Below are 19,854 nucleotides of genomic sequence, written 5' to 3' on the forward strand. Positions count from 1 at the left end.
CAGCGTTCATTTGAATCATGGTCGCCCCGTGTCGATTGGGACGTGGGTTTTTACAGTCCGCTCAGTTCAGTGACTAATTATCTATTAGGAGCGCTGATATTTCCTTACAAACATGTCAACGCTCCAGTGGTGTAGTCAAAAAACAATCTGAAAGTTTTGCATAGTCTACAAACACAAACACTAAGCATACTGAACGAATAAGAAGAAGAATATTTATTTGCGAAAATGTAGTAGAACTCTTCTGTCTTCTGCATAATCTGCTGCACCGTCTGAATATCAACTAAACGTAAACGACTAAATATCAACACACCAAAAAGTACTAAGTTTACTAAAGCGCTTGTCAAAAACCAACATGATCATAAGATCATCCATAAATTTGTGTTATTCATGCAGCATTGTGCCCTCGATTATGACGGCAGTACTTTTGTCACTGGTGCTCCACCTGCCTTCAAAAGCTTAGCGGCTCTTCAAACGGACGGACACTTGTGTGGAGTCGGTTGCTTACCGTTCCCCGTAAAAATAACACATAATTTTACAGACAGTAGGTAGTTTGCGTCCTGTTTTTTGCGAAGGATCAACCTTACTTCTCCCTGAATCACACTTAATAAAAATGGTACCTATGCACAAAGCTAGTGTTAAAAATTCAATTGAACTGTACACGTTCTTAAAATGGATAAACAGAAAGGAAGCTCGTGTAATCGTTAGTGTTTAATGCGTGCACTTCTAAACGGGATCCTATAACTACACGACTGCTCGAAGGCGGATTACGATCAGAATATTATGTAAAGATATAACAAAGGATTAGATGTGATGACATTACTTTTTGTTGACTATACTTTCATTGCCATCTTATTGTTCCGTACCTTTAAAGTCGATGCCAGTAACCGTTGAAGAGTTCCGACTTACGGATACATTCCTGGGTGGACCACTAGAATTTCACAAACGTAATTATTTTATTGTCACCAGGTCTATAGAAGCCAAATTTCAGCTTAATCGGATACCAGGAAGTATTTAGTCGATGCACGTTTTGCAATTTTTGAGACCACGACTTACAAACTACGAATGATATGCATCCTCCTAATAATATCAAAAAATGTTAAAATTTGCGAGAATTTGTGTATGTTTGTTATTTTTCACGCTAAAACGAGTAAATAGAATGGATGGAATTCGGTATGTAGACAGGCAGACGTCTGGAATAATAATACATACAGGATCGTACAGGATCGGGTTTGTTATTTGCCATTGTCTTTGTCGCACTGCTCAGCTGGGCAAAGGCCTCTCCCTCAGATTTCCAACTTTCGCTGTCGGCGGCTAAATCTTGCCACTCGTTTCTGAATGCGTCCTGGTCATCCCGCCTCCTCCGTCGCGGTCTGCCACTTCACCGCTGACTATCCTGGGGCGCCCACTGGGTGGAAACTTGTGCCCATCTCTCCGAGAGTATGCGACAAACATGGCCATCCCAGTTCACGTTTTGGGGCGCAGTGTGGTGTTCCGGAGCCGATCTCCTTTTGATACCCCAAAATGCTGCGCTCCATAGCTCTTTGGCAAAACCTTCAACTTGGACTTCTGAATCTCGGTTAAGGACCAAGATCGGGATTACTTAAATCTAGAAATTTCAAGTGCTGGGCTTAGTTGAAAACTACGATATGATTTTTGAGAATAACCATGGGAATTATGTAAAATCCCGCTTCATCAATTTAACTGCCAGATCTAATGGATTACGCATGCGAAACCACGGGTAAACAATACAATACAATACAATACAATAACTCTTTATTGCACACCAATACAGTAAACAGTACAGAGAACACAAGTATATACATAGAGATTTTCTAAGGTAAAGTAAAGCGTAGTGTTAAATAAAAGCTTAATCTGAATCTGAGCAAGACTCAAGGCTGACTGACGTGCCCCTTCTACGACAGCTATGCGCCGACGCTGCATGCACACCACTGCTTACAAATATACGAACATTGCAAGTTAAGTAAAAAAGGTTGTGAATAATAAAAAAAACAAATAACCGACGGTTCAAAAAAATTAAACAAAAACGTAAAAGGAAAAACAAGCATAGTAATGTCTTGAACTCTGTTTAGTAACTTAAATTTCTTGCAGTTCTGATGGGACCCATTATAAATCATGATCATTTTGCTAATTGCCAGTTATAGGTACCGCTTATTAAAATGCAAGCTATTTTCGTCATTTCCCGAGGCCTTGTTGCTATGAGCTGTTATAAAAACATATTAAAATGTATTTACGTACATTCATTGTGTAGAAGTGTTGTCTTTTGCGTAGACATTACTGAAGCTGACAATATCAATAGCTCATTTGCATCATTGGTTAGAAAAATGCGCCGCAAAAACTCAACAGAAAGATGCTTTCCTAAGAACATTCTGTAGTGCTTATTACGAATTTGTTAACGCACTAATATGTTAATTTAAAACTAAACAAATGCGTAAAATCTTTTTTACATGGTTCCTATTGTTTGTGCTCATAAGCGTGACATTGGGAACATGATTGATTTGCTTCGGCAGTTCATTAGCGGGCGCCGGGCGCGTTATAAGCGGCGCGCGCGCCGGCAGCGGGCACCCGTCTCCCCGCCATGTCTCCGCTCGCTCGCTCGCTGCTCGCGCTCGCCGCCGCCGCGCTGCTGCATAGTGCATGCGCCGCGCCAAAAAAAGTAGGCGACTCTCAGTGCACTACTGTAATGCATGGTGAGTTATGCTTTAAAACACTAAGAGGCTGTTTCACTATCTATTGACTAGTGTTAACTGACGGTTAAATGTGATGTCGTCTCCGTCTATACGATTAAAACAAATAGAGACGGCATCACCTTTAACCGTCAGTTAACACTAATCAATGGATAGTGAAACAGCCACAAAGTCCACTATTTAACGCGCTCACTGCGTGTCTGATTTTTATACTATTTATTTACGAGGACGTGTTAACTCCCTGGAAGAGTTGACATTAGTTTACTCACTAAGGTAAAGTAGTGGTGGCATAGATGTATAATGTAACTGCTTGTATATTTATTTATTTATATTTATCGCGCATCTCTGAAACAACGCCTCAAACAATTTTGACGAAATTTGCTACATGGGGGCATTCGGGGGCAAATAATCGATCTAGTTTGATCCCGTCTCTGAGCAAACGCTTGTTTTTGGATTTTAGTGGTTTGAAAGTACAACAAGTAGCTACACGTAATATGAGTGGCAATACAGTATTTGACCATTTTATATATGTTTTATAAATTAAAACTTCACAATGCCTAGTTATCGAATACAGAAACAATTTTTAAGCTACCTTTAGAAATAACAAAGTTATAAAGGTTTGAAATACAAGATTAGAAGTAGCGCCATACTTGCTGCATAGAGAAAAGCGTTTGAGAAAGATACAGGTATACAGTTTTTTTTAAATCACTATAAATCCAATTTTCAACCGATTTAAGTTTTGTCTTCGCTAAACATTGTCTGTATATCTATATTTTCATAGTAATATTAAGATATGGCAAATTCAGTTGTCAAATAGCGCATTTAGATACGTTTGACATCAGTCTGTTGACTCAGCCAGCGGCATAGCGTTGGACTTTTACGCCAATTTTGTAGGCGTTCAAATCTACAGTTAGTTTTTATTTTTATTCGTAGAGTTATTTACTGAATAATTTGTAAACATTGCCTGTGTTTTTTTTATCTTACTGCCCCGAGTGAAGCTCGGTTACCTAGTACTTAATAGTAACATGTTCTTTGACTCTGAAAGTTGTGTAAACCTTATAAAATGTGAAAAAATGTATTGTTTGTTAATGTTTGTTTGCAGGATCCATTCTGGGTATGGAGAATAAGTTGCCGACCGTGCGTATTCCCGCAGGAGTCCAAGACGCATCAGTGGATGTACCGAATGTGAGTGTTGCCTAGTTCTTTCAAAATGTTCAGGTAAGATTACCATGTTGCTTATAATACGAAAAAATGTATGTATGTATGTAAACCCTTTATTGCACAAAAGAAAAGAAACAAAACACAATGACAAACTTTGAAATAATGTATGAAATTCCATGTCTGTTTTTTTTTCAGATAGTGTGTGTTTTTGTAAAAGTAAACCAAAATAATTTAAAAGAACTATATCATTTTGCAGACTTGTGCGAAAGCAGTTGTCGGCGAGAGAGTAATAGTGTGCGACGATGTGCCCCCGACGGTGTACGTGCCCGAGCTGCCTCTCATCTCGCCGGTCGTCGTCCACCGCAACGGCAACTACTTCTCAAGGCCCGCAGAAGTGCGCGTCACATTGTGGTGTCAAATTGCTTAACTCGGCTACATTTCTTTAATTGGCGTTAAAATCTATGTAACATAAAGTTATATCTGGCAATCTTGACATATAAAAATGTACACTTGTATAATAAAACTGGGTTTGAATTGATTTTTTTATTGAGCCAGGCGATTAAACTATCGTACTCGATAGTCTTACTAGACTTCTTATTTATTTATTAAAATAAATCAACAAGGAACTTGTTACAAAAACAAAATATTTTCTTAGAAGAAAGAGTGGCGCCATCTGCGGCCAGATATTAAAACTTGAACCTGCGTTCATAGAGTATGCTACATAAAACCTTTAAAGTTAATATTTCAAAACTTTTGAGTTTTTTCAAGAAACGCAGAAATAGAAAGAGGAGAATTACGAGTATATCACAGCTAATTATTTATCCCATAACAGTGATAAGCAACGGTAGCAGCTGAGAGATAGAGATGCCAATGAGGAGGGCAGGAAGATAATTCCATCTGGCTCACAATTTAGAGCATCCCGCGACTGCCCATGGAACTGCTGCTGACATCTGGTACCACGCAGCTGCTGGCGTGCCGGGGCAGAGACCAACAGCGTTCATTGGAATACCTACCATGGTGGATTCGTGATGACTGGGACGTGGGTTTTAACAGTCCGCTCAGATCAGTGTCTATTTGTCTATTAGAAGCACTGATATTTCCGTACAAACATTTCTACGCTCCAAGTGGTGTAGTCAAAAAACGATAAAAAAAAAACCGTAGTCTATATACACTAATCATTATGAACAAAATCTGTCTTCTGTATAATCTGCTGCACCGTCTGAATACCAACAAATCAAAAAGTGCTAAGTTATTGAAGTGCTGGTCAGAAACCTAATCGTTTGAGAGGTCGTCAAACCTGCGCGCGAGATGATTCGTAATGACTCTTGATAACAGATTAAACCCAGATATATTAATCTAACAAGAAACAGAAAGCATAACATACCTTCAGAAGCTTAGGGACTCTTTACACGACTGTCCAGTTCTTTGGAGACGGTTTCGGTCATGATTTTACAGACAGTAGCTTGCGTCCTGTTTTTTTGCGATAGATCAATCTTTCCTCTCCCCTAACCACATTTAGTAAAAATGGCACCATTGCAGAAAGCTAGTGATAAAAATTCCATTTAACTGCACATGTAGTAGTAATGTTTTAAAAGTAAGTTTTAAAAGAAAATGTAATAGTTTTTTTACCTATCTAGATAAATTTTTGTTAAAAAAATTTTTTTTAGTCATAGCTTTTTGTTGACATAACGTTTTATTTATACTATAACTTGCATTGCCACTTGCGTAACAAATTTTAAGTCGATGCCGCTAACCGTTGAAGAATTCCGTCTTACGGAGACGTTCCTTCCTGGTTCACCAGAATTTCACAAACGTAATTATTGTATTGATACGTTACGTTTCAGCTATTGGATATTTAATCGGATATCAGGAAATGGTCTTACTTACGAACATACGAATAATGAACCCTCCTAATAATATAAGAGTTGCAAAAGTTTGTGAGAATGTGTGTTTGTTTTTTACTTTCACGCTAAAACGGGTAAACAGATTTGTTTGAAATTCCGTATGAAAATAAGTAGACGTCTGGAATAATAAGTTTTTGGTAAAAAAAACATTTTTAATACAAGCTGTTTTTTTGCTGACTGTACTTTTTTGACTGTACTTGTAATTGTCATCCAAACTACATTTTCATACCAAATTTCAAGCCGATGCCATTAACCGTGAAGAGTTTTACCTTGTGGAGACGATGCTGGCTGGACTACCTGGATATCACTACCAGATTATGGTATTGTCACGCAATTAATATAAGTATTTTTTTTTTTTTTTTTTTTATTTGACTGGATGGCAAACGAGCAAGTGGGTCTCCTGATGGTAAGAGATCACCATCGCCCATAAACATCTGCAACACCAGGGGTATTGCAGATGCGTTGCCAACCTAGAGGCTAAGATGATACCTCAAGTGCCAGTAATTTCACCGGCTGTCTTACTCTCCACGCCGAAACACAACAGTGCAAGCACTGCTGCTTCACGGCAGGATTAGCAAGCAAGATGGTGGTAGCAATCCGGGCGGACCTTGCACAAGGTCCTACCACCTACAAAACCGTATACCGAGTTTCAAGTCAATCCAAATTGAAAATTGGTCTAATTTAACTTGTAAAACTTGGTAACAGACAGACAACGGGACGGGTGAAACTAAATACATAAAATCTTGTAAGAAATACAATCTACTACCTTTATTCTGCTACTCGTACAGGATCGGGATTTTCTATTTTTTAGTTCAGCCATAGTCTAACGTCCCACTGCTCGCAAAAGCCTCTCCCTCAAATTAACAACTTCCCCTGTCGGCAGCTAAGTCTTGCCACTCGTTTCTAAATGCGTCCAGTTTCCTGTACCACAAAAGATACAAGTGCTACAATTTGACGAAATTGTAACATTTTACCAAGAGAAACTTGACAGGGGGCAGGCCATACCGCCACCTCCGTCACTGTCTGCCACACCGCTGCTGACTATGTCGGGGCGCCCACTGGGTACTAGTGGGTACCCTGTGCCCATCTTTCCGGGTTCATGCGTCAAACATGGCCAGATAACTCCCTCTTCTGCTTGTCGTTTTCTCTTCCTACATCTGTTAGGCACGTTTTCGAGCGCAACGTGGTGTTCTAGTCCTGATCTGTCATTTTGATACCTAAAATGCTGCTCTTCATAGCTCTGTGGCAAATCTTCAACTTGGACTTTTCAAGGTCGGTTAAGAACCTAGATTGGGATTAAATCTAGAAATTTTAACTGCTGGGTGAGTCATGGAATTTGGCATGATTGCTGATTTTTGATAGCAAGTAATACTAACCTTATTTAAAATTTTGATATTTAGGAATGCTGTAGGGCAATGTATGGTCCATTCTAAGAAAAAATCTATAGGTGTCACTACTTAGTTACTTAATAACTATATAAAAAAATATCCATATTTATACATATTTTAAAATTTCAAGCAAATCGCTTGAATACATCCTTCATCATCATCAGCCTACAGCAGTCCACTGGACATAGGCCTCTTTCATGGCGCGCCACAACACTGTCTTCAGCCCCTCGCATCCATCCGCCGCCAGCCGCCAGCGACCCTATTAAGGTCGTCCTTCCACCGTGTCTCAGTCTCAGGACGCCCCCATCCTACGTTTTTCCGTCCATACTCACCATAAAATAATATTCTTTACTACGAGTACCCACAAAAAAAAACCCGGGCCCATTTGATGTAGGGCCTGAGTTACTATGGAAACCAGAATATGGATTTGTTAATGTACGAATAGATTCACGTAAAATTAAACAAATAAAATCATTTTGACATGGTTTCTATTATTTGTGTTCATAAGCGTGACATTGGGAACATGATTGATTTGCTTCGGCAGTTCATTAGCGGGCGCCGGGCGCGTTATAAGCGGCGCGCGCGCCGGCAGCGGGCACCCGTCTCCCCGCCATGTCTCCGCTCACTCGCTCGCTGCTCGCACTCGCCACCGCCGCGCTGCTGCATAGTGCATGCGCCGCGCCAAAAATAGCAAGAGATTCTCACTGCACTACTGTAACGCATGGTGAGTTATACTTTAAAAAACGAAGTCATCTATTAAACGCGCTCACTGCGTGTCTGTTTTTTACACTTCTTTATTTTACGTGTTAACTTCTTGGAAGAGTTAACTCTACTTTACAGATTAAGGCAAACTGTGTGTGTGAGAGAGAGAGAGAGAGAGAGAAATTTACACATATTTAGATACACATAAAATTACATTACATGAAAAAAGTAAAAAAATAACACCGCATAGTATAAATGGTGTGATGGGATAGGTGAATAATGTAACTACTTGTATATTTATTCATTTATTTATACGGATACGTATGCAATCACTCTGTTGGCTCGGGGGCATAGCGTTGGACTTGTACACCGATTGTGTAGCGTTCAAATCGTAACTTAGTTTTTATTTTATTTTTATTTGTACATTTATTTACTAAATAATTCGTAAATATTAGGCTTCTTCTTTTTTTATATTACTGCCCCGAGTGAAGCTCAATTACCCTGGTACTTAATAGTAACATGATTTTTGAATTTGCAAGTCGTTGGAACTTCTAAAATGTGGAAAAATTTATTGTTTGTTGTTGTTTGCTTGCAGGAACCCTTATGGGTGAAAAAAATGAGTTGCCAACCGTGTATACTTCCCCAGGAGACCAAGACGTATCATTGAAAGTACCAAATGTGAGTGTTGCCTAGTTATTTTAAAATGTTTAGGTAAGATTGCCATACTGCTTATAATACGAAAAATGTATGAAATTCCGTGTCTGCGTTGTGTATCTGAGTAAGAGAAAAAAACAACAGAAACAGCAACTCCTAGATTCGCATTTTTTACATAATAGCAATAGCAATGCTCCGTTCCTAAAGTAAATCACAACAGAAAATGTGGATGGGAAGAGACCTCGTGGCCGTAGCCCAATACGTTGGTCTGACCAGATTCGCACCGCTCTTGACTCTACAGTTCACAACGCCCTCCACACCGCCAGAGACAGGAATAGGTGGAAAAAGTTCATGCGAGAGAAAGTGATGCAAAAGGGAGGTCACGACCGCGACCCTCATTCCTGAGGAATACGACACACGGAGGACGATGCAAAATGTGTGGAACGCCTTAATTGGGACCCGGTTATTGTTATCATTGCTACAGCCCTTTCAGCCAGCTATTTATGACAGGATTTTTTGAGTCGCTATATTTCAACATTGTTTTTTTTTTTCAGATTATATGTATTTTTGTTTATAAAAACTAAAATAATTTAAAAAAACTACGAATTTTCAGTCCTGTATGACAAGTGTTATCGGCGAGGAAGTAACGGTGTGCGACGACGACGTGTCCCCGACGGTATTAGTGCCCGAGCTGCCCCTCATCTCGCCGGTCGTCATCCACCGCAACGGCAACTACTATGCACATAGCGCTGAAGTCCGAATCACATTGTGGTGTCGAATTCCTTAACTCGGCTATATTTCTTTAATTCGCGCTACAATCTACGTAGCATAAAGATGGACCTTGCAAGCTTGACATATAAAAATGTACACTTGTATAATAAAACTTTGGGTTTGAGTTAACATTTCGATTTTTTTTTTCAAGAAACGTATTTTACAAACAAATAAATAAATTGTAATATTTATCTCATAACAGTGGTAAGCAACGGGAACACCCAATTACTCCGAAATATTTTATTCCGAATTCGCTAATTCCGATTTTCACAATTCCTAAGACATAATTACGATTACTTAAAAACACGAAATTTATTTTTCCTTATTTCAAAATATCGATATTTTTAATATCCGATTCTTATAACTCTGAAGAATGAAAATCACGAAATGTTATTGGCCCGAAGTACAGTATTCCGATAATGACAAATTACATCGCTTATTCGGAAATATAACATTCGGAAAAATAAATTTCGTGGTTTTAATAATCGGAATCTTGAATTTTGAATCTCGAATTAATATCAGTCAATTTAGGTTAATTGGCCTGCATAGGTTAGGTTAGGTTAATATTGCGTCAAGGCACGAAGCGCCTTAACTGCGCGGAATAGGAGCTTCGTCGACCTTGTGTCACATTCTCATTGCTAAAAATGAATAACAGCTACTACTGTTTTAGGCCTATCTACTTACTCGTAACCTACATTGCTTACGTTAATACGTTGGGATTTATTATTGTTCGGTGTATTAAAATTCAGAATCTTGAAAATCGTAATTTTAAACCTTAGATATTTTTAATTTTCGGATTTATAAAAATCTGATTTATTAAGAATCGGAATAGTCACAATAGGAGTTATAAAACATCCCGAATTATAAAGATCGGTATTTTGAAATTCTTAATTCTGATTCGGAATTTTAGGAGCACTGATTTTTCCATACCATCAAGATACCATCAACATCTATGTACTCGTACCTTATGGCACTGGTAGATTGGCTGTCTAGTACAAAACGCGCGGCGCACCAATTATCAATAAGTATTACTTTGACACAACCCCTGTCACGGACGTCAACAAACTATAGTGAACTGTTCACAAAACCACGATGTGAACTAATTTTGTGCGCCGTTTTGACGTAAGATACATGCAGTCTAGTACATATATGTCAATGTTCCATACAGTGATTTCTTAACTCCAAGTGGTAGTGTCAAAAAACAATAAACAGTTTGTCGTATTCTATATATACTAAGTACCTATTATGAAAAAATTCTGTCTTCAGTATAATCTGCTGCATCGTCTGAATATCAACAAAACAAAAAGTGCTAAGTTATTGAAGTGCTTGTCCGTAGCCTACTCGTTTGAGAGGTCGTCAAACCTGCGCGCGAGATGATTTGTAATGACTCTTGATAACAGTTTAAACTCAGATATAATAATCTAATAAGAAACAGAAAGCATAACGAAGCTTAGGGACTTTTTACACGACCGTCCAGTTCTTTGGAGAAGGTTTCTTACCGATTCCCGTAAAAATCATACATGATTTTACAGACCGTAGTTTGCGTCCTGTTTTTTTGAGAAAGATCATTCTTTAAGTTTTGCCACTCATTTCTGAATGCGTCCAATTCGCCCTGCCACCCCCGTCACAGTCTGCCACGCCGCTGTTGACTATTTCGGGGCACCCACAGGGTAGTAGTGGGCGCCCTGTGCCCATCTTTCCGGGTTTATGCGTCAACCATGGCCAGCTAGGTCCCACTTCTGCTTTGCACGTTTTCGAGCGCAGTGTGGTGTTTTTGACCTGATCTGTCATTTTGATACCCACAATGCTGCGCTCCATAGCTCTTTGGCAAACCTTCAACTTGGACTTCTGAATCTCGGTTAATTACCGAGATTGGGATTAAATCTAAAAATTCAACTGCTGGGTTAAGTCATGGAATTTGGCATGATTGCTGATTTTTGATAGGAAGTATCTCCTGAAAATTTTTGATATTTAGGGATGCAGTAGGGCAATGTATGGTCCATTCTGAGAAAAAATCTAGAGGTAATAATACTACTTAACAACCACATAAAAAAATATTTTTTATTTGGTATTTGGTTCTTTTTTAAGGTTCCGTTCCCAAAGGGTGCCAACGGAACCCTATTACTGAGACTCCGCTGTCTGTATGTATGTCTGTCTGTCTGTCCATCTTGTCCGTCTGTCACAGGGCTCTATCTCTTTAGCCGTAATAGCTAGGCACTTGAAATTTCCACAGATCATGTTTTACAGTGGCCGCTACAACAACAAATACTAAAAATAAAATACAGTTAAAAATTAAAGGGGATCGTCATACAAGAAACGTGTTTCATTCAGCGGTTTTTGGTTGATGGCCGTCAGTTGCTAGGGGCAACGCGAGTGACCCTATGTTGATTTTAATGTTTAACTACTTATTAATTTGCGTTTTTATAAAACCTTCGATAATATAATAATTAATAATTATCTCTAAGACCGTGGTTTATTTTTTTGTGCAGCATTAAGACTAAATAACAATTTATGATCCACAAACCTCCGACACACACTTCACAAAAGCCGACTTCAATAAAGCACTCACAGCCGCTGTTTAATTTTTTTACACTAAAAAATATCCGTTATAAATTAAGTAACACAAGCAAAATTTAAATTTAAAATTTCTAATAATAACTCAGCCACTTTTTTTCTGCCGCGGCGCCACAAAGCCTATTCAGCCTCCGACACTTATTAAATTGTTCTTTATTACAAGTTGTAAATAATGTCAATTTGTTTACATGGACATTCTAATTCAACTTAAATTTGAAGTGTGATTAAAATCTTCTATAAAGGGCACATGTATAAAATGAAAAATATTTTATGACGTAGAGCTGATCTTGTGAATAGATGTTGGCCATAGGAACTCTGTAAAACAAAGACACGTTTTAACGAATCATCCGATAAATCTTAAACCCCACTCCGTCAACACTCAGCTCCGCGTTAAAAGCGCATTTACTGTGTCTACGGTCAAGATAGCGTTGAGACGTGTCTAACCATGTCGTGCCACTCGTGCCCACCGCCGAAAGCGAAAACATGGGTACTGAAAAATTCAAACATCGACATTGCGTTCTTTGTTCGCTTGTCTCAAAGTAACTGCCTAGTTTGCCGTGAAACCTGCTCGTGTCATCCGTCAGCACCATCGCATGAGTTGAATCAGACTACTTGAGATCAATAAAATGTCTGCTATGTCGACGGATGTGCCTGTGAACCGGCCGCCGAGACTTTAACACCAGTAAAAGCGCGAGGTTATGGATACCGATAAAGTGAGTTCATTTAATTCAAATTCCATAGTTAAAAAAAGTATTATCTAAACAACTGACTAGTACTTGTCTGACCGTTTGATATAAACCTAAAGAAGCGCAAATGGGAATCTTAATATAAATTCAATTTCTCTTAACATTTGCAATTATCCACTGCAGGTTAAAGAATATTAATAACAATTTTAAACAGTGATTGTAAATTTAGTTGCAACTGAAGGTCAATAATCCCAATCATTATTCTTGTATGGAGAATCGTCACTACTTTTAAATTAAACTCGTATGCACCAATGAAATGATAATTTTCTAAACTTAATGAAGTAATTCAAGGGATTGTTGACTTGACGATGGAGCTTAGCAGTGACGATTGCCGCGGGCTCCCAGCGTGTCATTTGGAATGAAAATAGTTTATTCAAAATAAACTACTACTACTACCTGTAAGCTAACTTTACATATTGTAAATTTAATTGCTAATGCTAGTGACATATCTAACCAAAACGTTATGCAGATATTATCTTAAATTTTAAAAGGATTCTAATAAGCTGAATAAAACTTGTGTGTGTGTCATTAATTTTTAAACCGAGATTAAATAGGTAATACAAGTTGGAAACAAAATTGTACAGTCAACCGTACATATTACCTTTGGTTATTGTAACACGTATTCGTATGACTATGTTGCGCAAGCCTTTGCACACGCTTGCAATTTACTTTAGCATAACATTTAATACCTATCAATAAATCAGTTGTCATTCAGCACTCACCTCGGTCGTTCTCATTTTAGCATCCTATCAGACCTATCATCTATCATCGGACATTACCATCTTATGTATATCAATTATCATCAAAGTAGTGTAGCCTAAACCCCTACATTCTTTTTGGTCCTTCGAACTTTTGACCTAGTGCGAAATTCGATTAAATCAGTATACTTATTACTCGTGAGTGCATCGCGCGTCGGTATAGTGACAAGTAATCGAAGTGACTCGTACTTAGCTATCATAAATAGTGAGCGTAATAGTTCACCGGTACCAGCAATATACTTGGGCACAGCAGCTCAAAGCATCAGTTTATCATCATATCAGCGGGAACTTCGTGCAACCGGTGGAGAGTACAGCCGCGCCAGCTCCTCCAGCAGCCAAGTATTCAGCATATTATCAGCGACAGCATCTTCAGCATCATATCAAGTAAGATCGTTCTATTTATATCATAATAATGGAAACTTTACTCGAATGTCAGAAGGAAATCGTCCAAAAGCTTCAGCAAATAAGAATCAATTTCAGCAAGGATTCTGCCGACAGGAAGACATCAGAATATTTAAAGAAACGGATTGACGCTCTAGATCAGCTTTGGACAGAATTCGAGGGAAATAATACTATTCTTACCGGATATGACTGTCAAAATCAGCCATATTATAAAGACAACATATATGAACAAACGAAAATTAATTATCAGGCAACCCGTAAGCTTTTAGCTTCTTATGGCAAAGAAGAAAAGGCTACGCAACCATGTGGCAAGGCTGATGAACTGTTGATATTACAAAGAACAAATTTTCGGGCACTTTTAAGATTAGTAAAGAGCATTAAAGTTGACGAGATAACAGAAAAGTGGGAACTTGATGACGAGCTCCAAAATATTCAGTCATTGTGGGCTAATATAAATAAACTGCATCTTCAAATAGATAACATTTTACAAGGTTCGGACGCTTTCTATGATGAAGAATTTAGTAAGCATGAAAAATCATATAAAATAATCAAAAGAGACCTTAACACTAAACTGTGTTCGACAGCTCACAAGCAGCAAGCAGCACCTCAGTTGGAGATACCGATCTTCACAGGAAAGTATACACATTGGCCTACGTTCTACGATTTGTTCTGCGAGGCGGTACACAATAATAAATCAATTCAAAAGGGTCAGAAAATGCAGCACCTGAAAGGCAAGCTTAGAGGAGAGGCGGAACGTCTTATACAACATCTCTACATATCAGCCGAAAACTACGATACGGCGTGGGATATCATAACGCGACGTTACAACAACCCTCAAGTTCTATTTACTAAACACATCGAAATATTTTTGAATCAACCTACAATTCACAAGCAGTCTGCGTTTGAATTGAAACGTTTACACGACACTTCGATGGAGTGCATCAACGCGATCCATAATTTGGGAGTGGACACCAACAATTGGGACCCACTTTTGGTACATATTTTATCAAAGAAGCTTGATTCCGAAACCCACGGGGACTTTAGAGAGTCTCGAAAGGCACCTAGGGAGTTACCATCCCTGCACGAGTTCATGGATTACCTCGAGAATAAATTTACCGCACTAGAACCTATCAATCAAAGAAGAGAAAGGGAACCTCTCCCGGTAGCATCTGCATCATCGCCGAAAAGATTTCCTATATATCAAAAACCATCAATAAATTACAAGCCAAATAATTATCAAGGAAAACCGTATAAGTCTTATCAAGCAGTCCCCGCATACACGAGCCACTGTCCATTGTGCAATCTAGGTCACGATTTGTACAAATGCAGAAAATTCGTCAGCATGTCAGCGGAAAACAAATTGCGAGCAGTGTTGCAACACAAGGTTTGTCAAAACTGCTTGTACAAACATTACGAAAACGAATGCATTTCCACTAAACGCTGCAAAGAATGCAACGGTGAGCATAATACTTTGCTTCATGACGCATTTGATCGCTCTAATTTATCATCGCAAACAACGCAGTTTGCAACAACGAACTCGGCAAAACCACAATGGAAAACACCCAACGTTGGTCACGTTGCTAGCGACAATGAAGAAATCCTCTTAACTACACTATCATTAAAGATTAAAAACTCAACAGGTGAATACGTCACGCTCAGGGCACTGTTGGACCAAGGATCTCAAATATCATTAATATCAGAGAACGCTGCACAAGTTCTAGGTTTGCAACGACAAAGTTATCATGCATCAATAGCCGGCATAGGAAACGGTGCTAGTCGGAGCAAGGGTGTAGTTACACTGCATTGTCAATCCATTCACGACGGTTATCAATTTTCTACAAAGGCATTGGTCATTACAAAAGTTATCAATAATTTGCCCAACGTATCATTTAACAAACAATCAATGCCGCATATATCAAATATCAAGCTAGCAGATCCTGATTACAACGTATCACGTCCAATTGATTTGCTATTAGATGCGAGTGTTTACTCATCTATTATCATGAATGGCCTCATCAGAAATCCGGGTCAAAATATCATAGCCCAGCAAACTAGACTAGGATGGATTCTCTCGGGAAACGTGAAGACATTCAACTGCCACGTTGTTATCAATAATTTAGAGGATATATCAAAATATTGGGAACTCGAAGATATTATCACTACAACTCCATCTGTCATGACGCAACAGGAACAATATTGCGAGGAATTTTATCAAAAAACAACTCGTCGCCTGGAGAACGGAACCTATGAGGTGGGACTACCTATGAAACCAGGTTTTGAACAACAACTGGGACTATCAAAGCCAAAAGCTGTTGCGCAATTTAAACAGCTTGAAAATAAATTTCAAAAACTTTCACAACTTAGTGAAAAGTACAAACAATTTATGAGCGAATATGAAAAGCTAGGTCATATGTGTCGGAGTCGAGACACAATCGAACCGTCATGTTACCTGACTCATCACGGTGTATTGAAACCTGAATCCACAACTCCACTACGAGTAGTATTTAACGCGTCTTCAAAAACTTCAACAGGATTCAGTCTCAATGATCTTATGGAATGTGGTCCAAATCTGCAAAAAGATCTACAAGCACTTATATTGAACTGGAGACAATATACCTACGTTATCACAGCGGACATTGAGAAAATGTTTCGCACCATCTTTATCAGAGCATCGGACCAACGCCTCCAAAAAATCATCTGGCGAGATTTCCCTAAAAACGCACTCCGAGAGTATCAGCTTACAACCGTTACGTACGGTACAAAGGCGGCACCCTTCCTTGCCATGAGAACTTTAAGACAGTTAGCGAAAGATGACGCTCAAAAATATCCGTTAGCGGCAGCAGCAATAGAGTCGTCTTTCTACATGGACGATCTACTAACCGGAAGCAATTCGATACAACAAGCAAAGGAATTGCAGCAACAACTTATCAATATGTTAAGTGGCGCTGGGATGAATCTCCGTAAATGGTCCAGCAATGACCCACAGCTTCTTGAAAAATTAGCACCACATCAAGTAGACACACCTTTAGACTTCAGGTGTACTGAATCCCGCAAGACACTGGGATTAAGATGGAATGCCTCATCAGACAATTTTACCTTCCAAAATAAATTAGACTATCAAGAAAATATCACATATCACACAAAAAGACAGCTCTTATCAGACATATCAAAGATTTTTGATCCCCTCGGGTGGCTCTCTCCTATCACTATCAAAGCAAAACTTCTGTTCCAAAAAGCATGGGCGTCAGGAATATCATGGGACGAGCGATTACCAGAAGCAATTCAAAATGATTGGAACAAACTAAGAGAAGATATGACGCACATAAATGAATTTTCTATCACTCGGTACCTAGGAAATACCGAAACTCCTTTTAATCTGCACGGATTCTGTGACGCGTCAGAGAAAGCGTACTCAGCCGTTATTTATATCACAACAATAAACGATAAAGGCGAGTACATATCAAAGTTAGTAACCGCGAAAACCAAGCTTGCACCATTAAATAAAAAGGCGTCATTACCAAAATTGGAATTATGCGGTGCTGTGTTATTAGCTCAGCTTATAAAGAAGACTATCGACTCAATATCAAACTTATCAAGAAAAAATATCAAAATCCACGCCTGGACGGATTCCATGGTGGTCCTTGGCTGGCTACAAGGAGACGTTTCGAGGTGGAAGCCATTTGTAGCTAACAGAGTGCAACAAGTCACAAATATCATTGACGCATCTAACTGGCATCACGTTAGATCGGAAGACAACGCCGCTGACTGCGCTACAAGAGGGTTATCATCAGCTCAGCTATCTGAACACTCACTATGGTGGGAAGGTCCAAAATGGATTCTAGATTTTAACCCCAAAAATATCAAGCCAATTTTTTATACACCTCCATCGATTGAAAACAAAAAACATAACATAAACGCAGCCTTATATCCAAGCGAAAATTTAATTATGAATTTACTAGACAGGCACGGGTCAATTACCCGCTGTATCAGAATACTCGCTTGGGTATCGCGTTTCATTACGCGGACTCGAAGTAAGCAAAATATTGTAAACACAAAGCATTTAACATCATTGGAATTAAATAATGCACTAAGTTTAATCATTAAGGAAGTGCAAGAAAAGGAATTTGAAGATGATATCACCAGTCTGAAGACAAAAGGTCACGTCGGAAGAAATAGCAAAATACTAAGTCTTAACCCCTTCCTGGATAAAAAGGGAATAATGAGGGTGGGAGGACGCTTAAGTAATTCAAATCTTACAGACTCCGCAAAACATACTATCATTTTATCAAGCCATAGTCGGTTAACTGAACTTATCATAGATCAAGGTCACAAGGCCACGATGCATGGTAACGCACGCCTTGCTCTACTCTACTTGCGAAATAAATACTGGATTATCAGCGGCATGTGTACCGTCAAGCGGCAATTACGAAAATGTGTCAGATGCAGACGCTTTAGCACCAGCAGCCATCAGCAAATCATGGCGGACCTACCAGCTGCCCGAGTAACACCATCAAGACCTTTCACCCATACAGGTGTCGACTATACGGGACATGTTGAACTCAAAGCCAATAAGGGCCGTGGCATTAAGACTACGAAAGGATATGTCGCAGTGTTTGTATGTCTATCAACTAAAGCAGTTCACCTAGAATTGGTATCAGATCTTAGCACTCCCACGTTCTTAGCCGCATTTAGAAGATTCTGTGCACGCAGAGGTACCCCAGGTCACATGTACAGTGACAATGGAACGAACTTCGTCGGCGCGAACCGCGCTCTGAAAAAAGAATATCAAGAAATAGCACAAAGTAGTATCAACGCAGATTTTCTTAACAACATCAATCAAATGGACATTGAATGGCATTTCAATGCTCCTGCTTGGCCAAGTGCTGGAGGTCTGTGGGAAGCTGCGGTTAAGAGTTTTAAATATCATCTGAAGAGAGTACTTGGAGAGCAAAAGCTCACGTACGAGGAGTTTTCAACATTAATTCAACAAATTGAAGCATGTCTAAATTCAAGACCGTTAGGCCCACTCACCGAAAACCCTGAAGACGAATATCTCACCCCGGGCCATTTCTTAGTAGGCGGACCACTGTTATCAAGGCCACAATCAGATTCCTTATCAACAACAATGTCATATCGATGGCAACTAGTACAAGCATTAAATAAACAGCTTTGGAAGCGCTGGTCCGCTGAATATCTACAGCAACTGCAAGTTCGAACAAAGTGGAGAACACCCAATAAAAATTTGCAATTGAACGATGTAGTTCTTGTTAAGGAAGATAACCTGCCACCTGGAAAATGGGCGTTAGGGCGTGTACAAGAGCTACATCCTGGAAAAGATGGATATATCAGAGTAGTAACCTTAAAAACACAAAATAACATTATCAAACGGCCGGTTAGTAAATTAGCATTACTACCAGTACATAATAGTCAACCCAATGACCCTCAAGCAAAACCAACACAGCAAAATCAGCATAAACCAGATATCAACAAAAACACGCAGCCGCGGCGCGGAGGACTATCCTTTAATGGTTTTCTAATGACACTAGTTTTATTCCTACTAACAATATCAACTAGCTCGCAAACAAATATTACGGCTCTGAACGATAATCAAGGGCTGTACTTTGACAATATATGCAATCTTCAGCAAGTGCGTGACGAGTGGAAGCTCATCGTGTATTACAATATGACAACATATTGGGACGGTATATCAGACGTCACAAAATACGTCACACATTTAAAAGAGTTCGGCACGAACATGGTCGACGAAAGTGAGCAATATAAAAACATTGCGTCACAATTGGAGCACGAGCTCACTGAAATCGAACACTACAATACGATATTACAGTATCATAATGGTAGATATAAAAGAGGTTTAATAGACGGCATAGGTTACATCGCAAACTCGCTTTTCGGGGTCCTAGATGAGAGATTTGCTGAACAATACAAAAAGGACATAATGCACGTAACCCAAAATGAAAATCACCTCCAAAAATTAATTAGGAATCAGACTAGCATTGTCGAAGCCGAATACAACATACTACGTCGCCATGAAAATATTATCACTAAGCAGTTTGGATTTATCAAAGAAA

The 19,854-nt window shown here is 39.1% G+C and overlaps 2 protein-coding genes across 2 annotated transcripts; both read left to right on the forward strand.

The window, feature by feature from the left end:
- The first annotated feature begins 2,557 nt into the window (after nucleotides 1-2,557).
- On the forward strand, nucleotides 2,558-4,397 carry LOC141426148 (uncharacterized). Its single transcript, XM_074085007.1, has 3 exons — nucleotides 2,558-2,708; nucleotides 3,808-3,890; nucleotides 4,123-4,397. The coding sequence occupies exons 1-3, from the start codon at nucleotides 2,597-2,599 to the stop codon at nucleotides 4,291-4,293; spliced, it is 366 nt and encodes a 121-aa protein (XP_073941108.1). The 5' UTR covers nucleotides 2,558-2,596; the 3' UTR covers nucleotides 4,294-4,397.
- Nucleotides 4,398-7,722: 3,325 nt separating this feature from the next.
- LOC141426149 (uncharacterized) lies at nucleotides 7,723-9,414 on the forward strand. The gene is made up of 3 exons (XM_074085008.1): nucleotides 7,723-7,882; nucleotides 8,456-8,538; nucleotides 9,128-9,414. The coding sequence occupies exons 1-3, from the start codon at nucleotides 7,771-7,773 to the stop codon at nucleotides 9,299-9,301; spliced, it is 369 nt and encodes a 122-aa protein (XP_073941109.1). The 5' UTR covers nucleotides 7,723-7,770; the 3' UTR covers nucleotides 9,302-9,414.
- The last annotated feature ends 10,440 nt before the right edge of the window (nucleotides 9,415-19,854 follow it).

The sequence above is a fragment of the Choristoneura fumiferana genome, chromosome 3 (genome assembly GCF_025370935.1).
Source record: "Choristoneura fumiferana chromosome 3, NRCan_CFum_1, whole genome shotgun sequence".
Taxonomy (NCBI): Eukaryota; Metazoa; Arthropoda; class Insecta; order Lepidoptera; family Tortricidae; genus Choristoneura; species Choristoneura fumiferana.

Excerpts from the sequence above, each read along its gene's own strand:
- LOC141426148 (XM_074085007.1), top strand. The coding sequence starts at position 2,597 with ATGTCTCCGCTCGCTCGCTCGCTGCTCGCGCTCGCCGCCGCCGCGCTG. Across the intron at positions 2,709-3,807 it reads GTGCACTACTGTAATGCATG|GATCCATTCTGGGTATGGAG; the intron begins GTGAGTTATGCT and ends GTTTGTTTGCAG. Across the intron at positions 3,891-4,122 it reads CATCAGTGGATGTACCGAAT|ACTTGTGCGAAAGCAGTTGT; the intron begins GTGAGTGTTGCC and ends ATCATTTTGCAG.
- LOC141426149 (XM_074085008.1), top strand. The coding sequence starts at position 7,771 with ATGTCTCCGCTCACTCGCTCGCTGCTCGCACTCGCCACCGCCGCGCTG. Across the intron at positions 7,883-8,455 it reads CTGCACTACTGTAACGCATG|GAACCCTTATGGGTGAAAAA; the intron begins GTGAGTTATACT and ends GTTTGCTTGCAG. Across the intron at positions 8,539-9,127 it reads TATCATTGAAAGTACCAAAT|TCCTGTATGACAAGTGTTAT; the intron begins GTGAGTGTTGCC and ends ACGAATTTTCAG.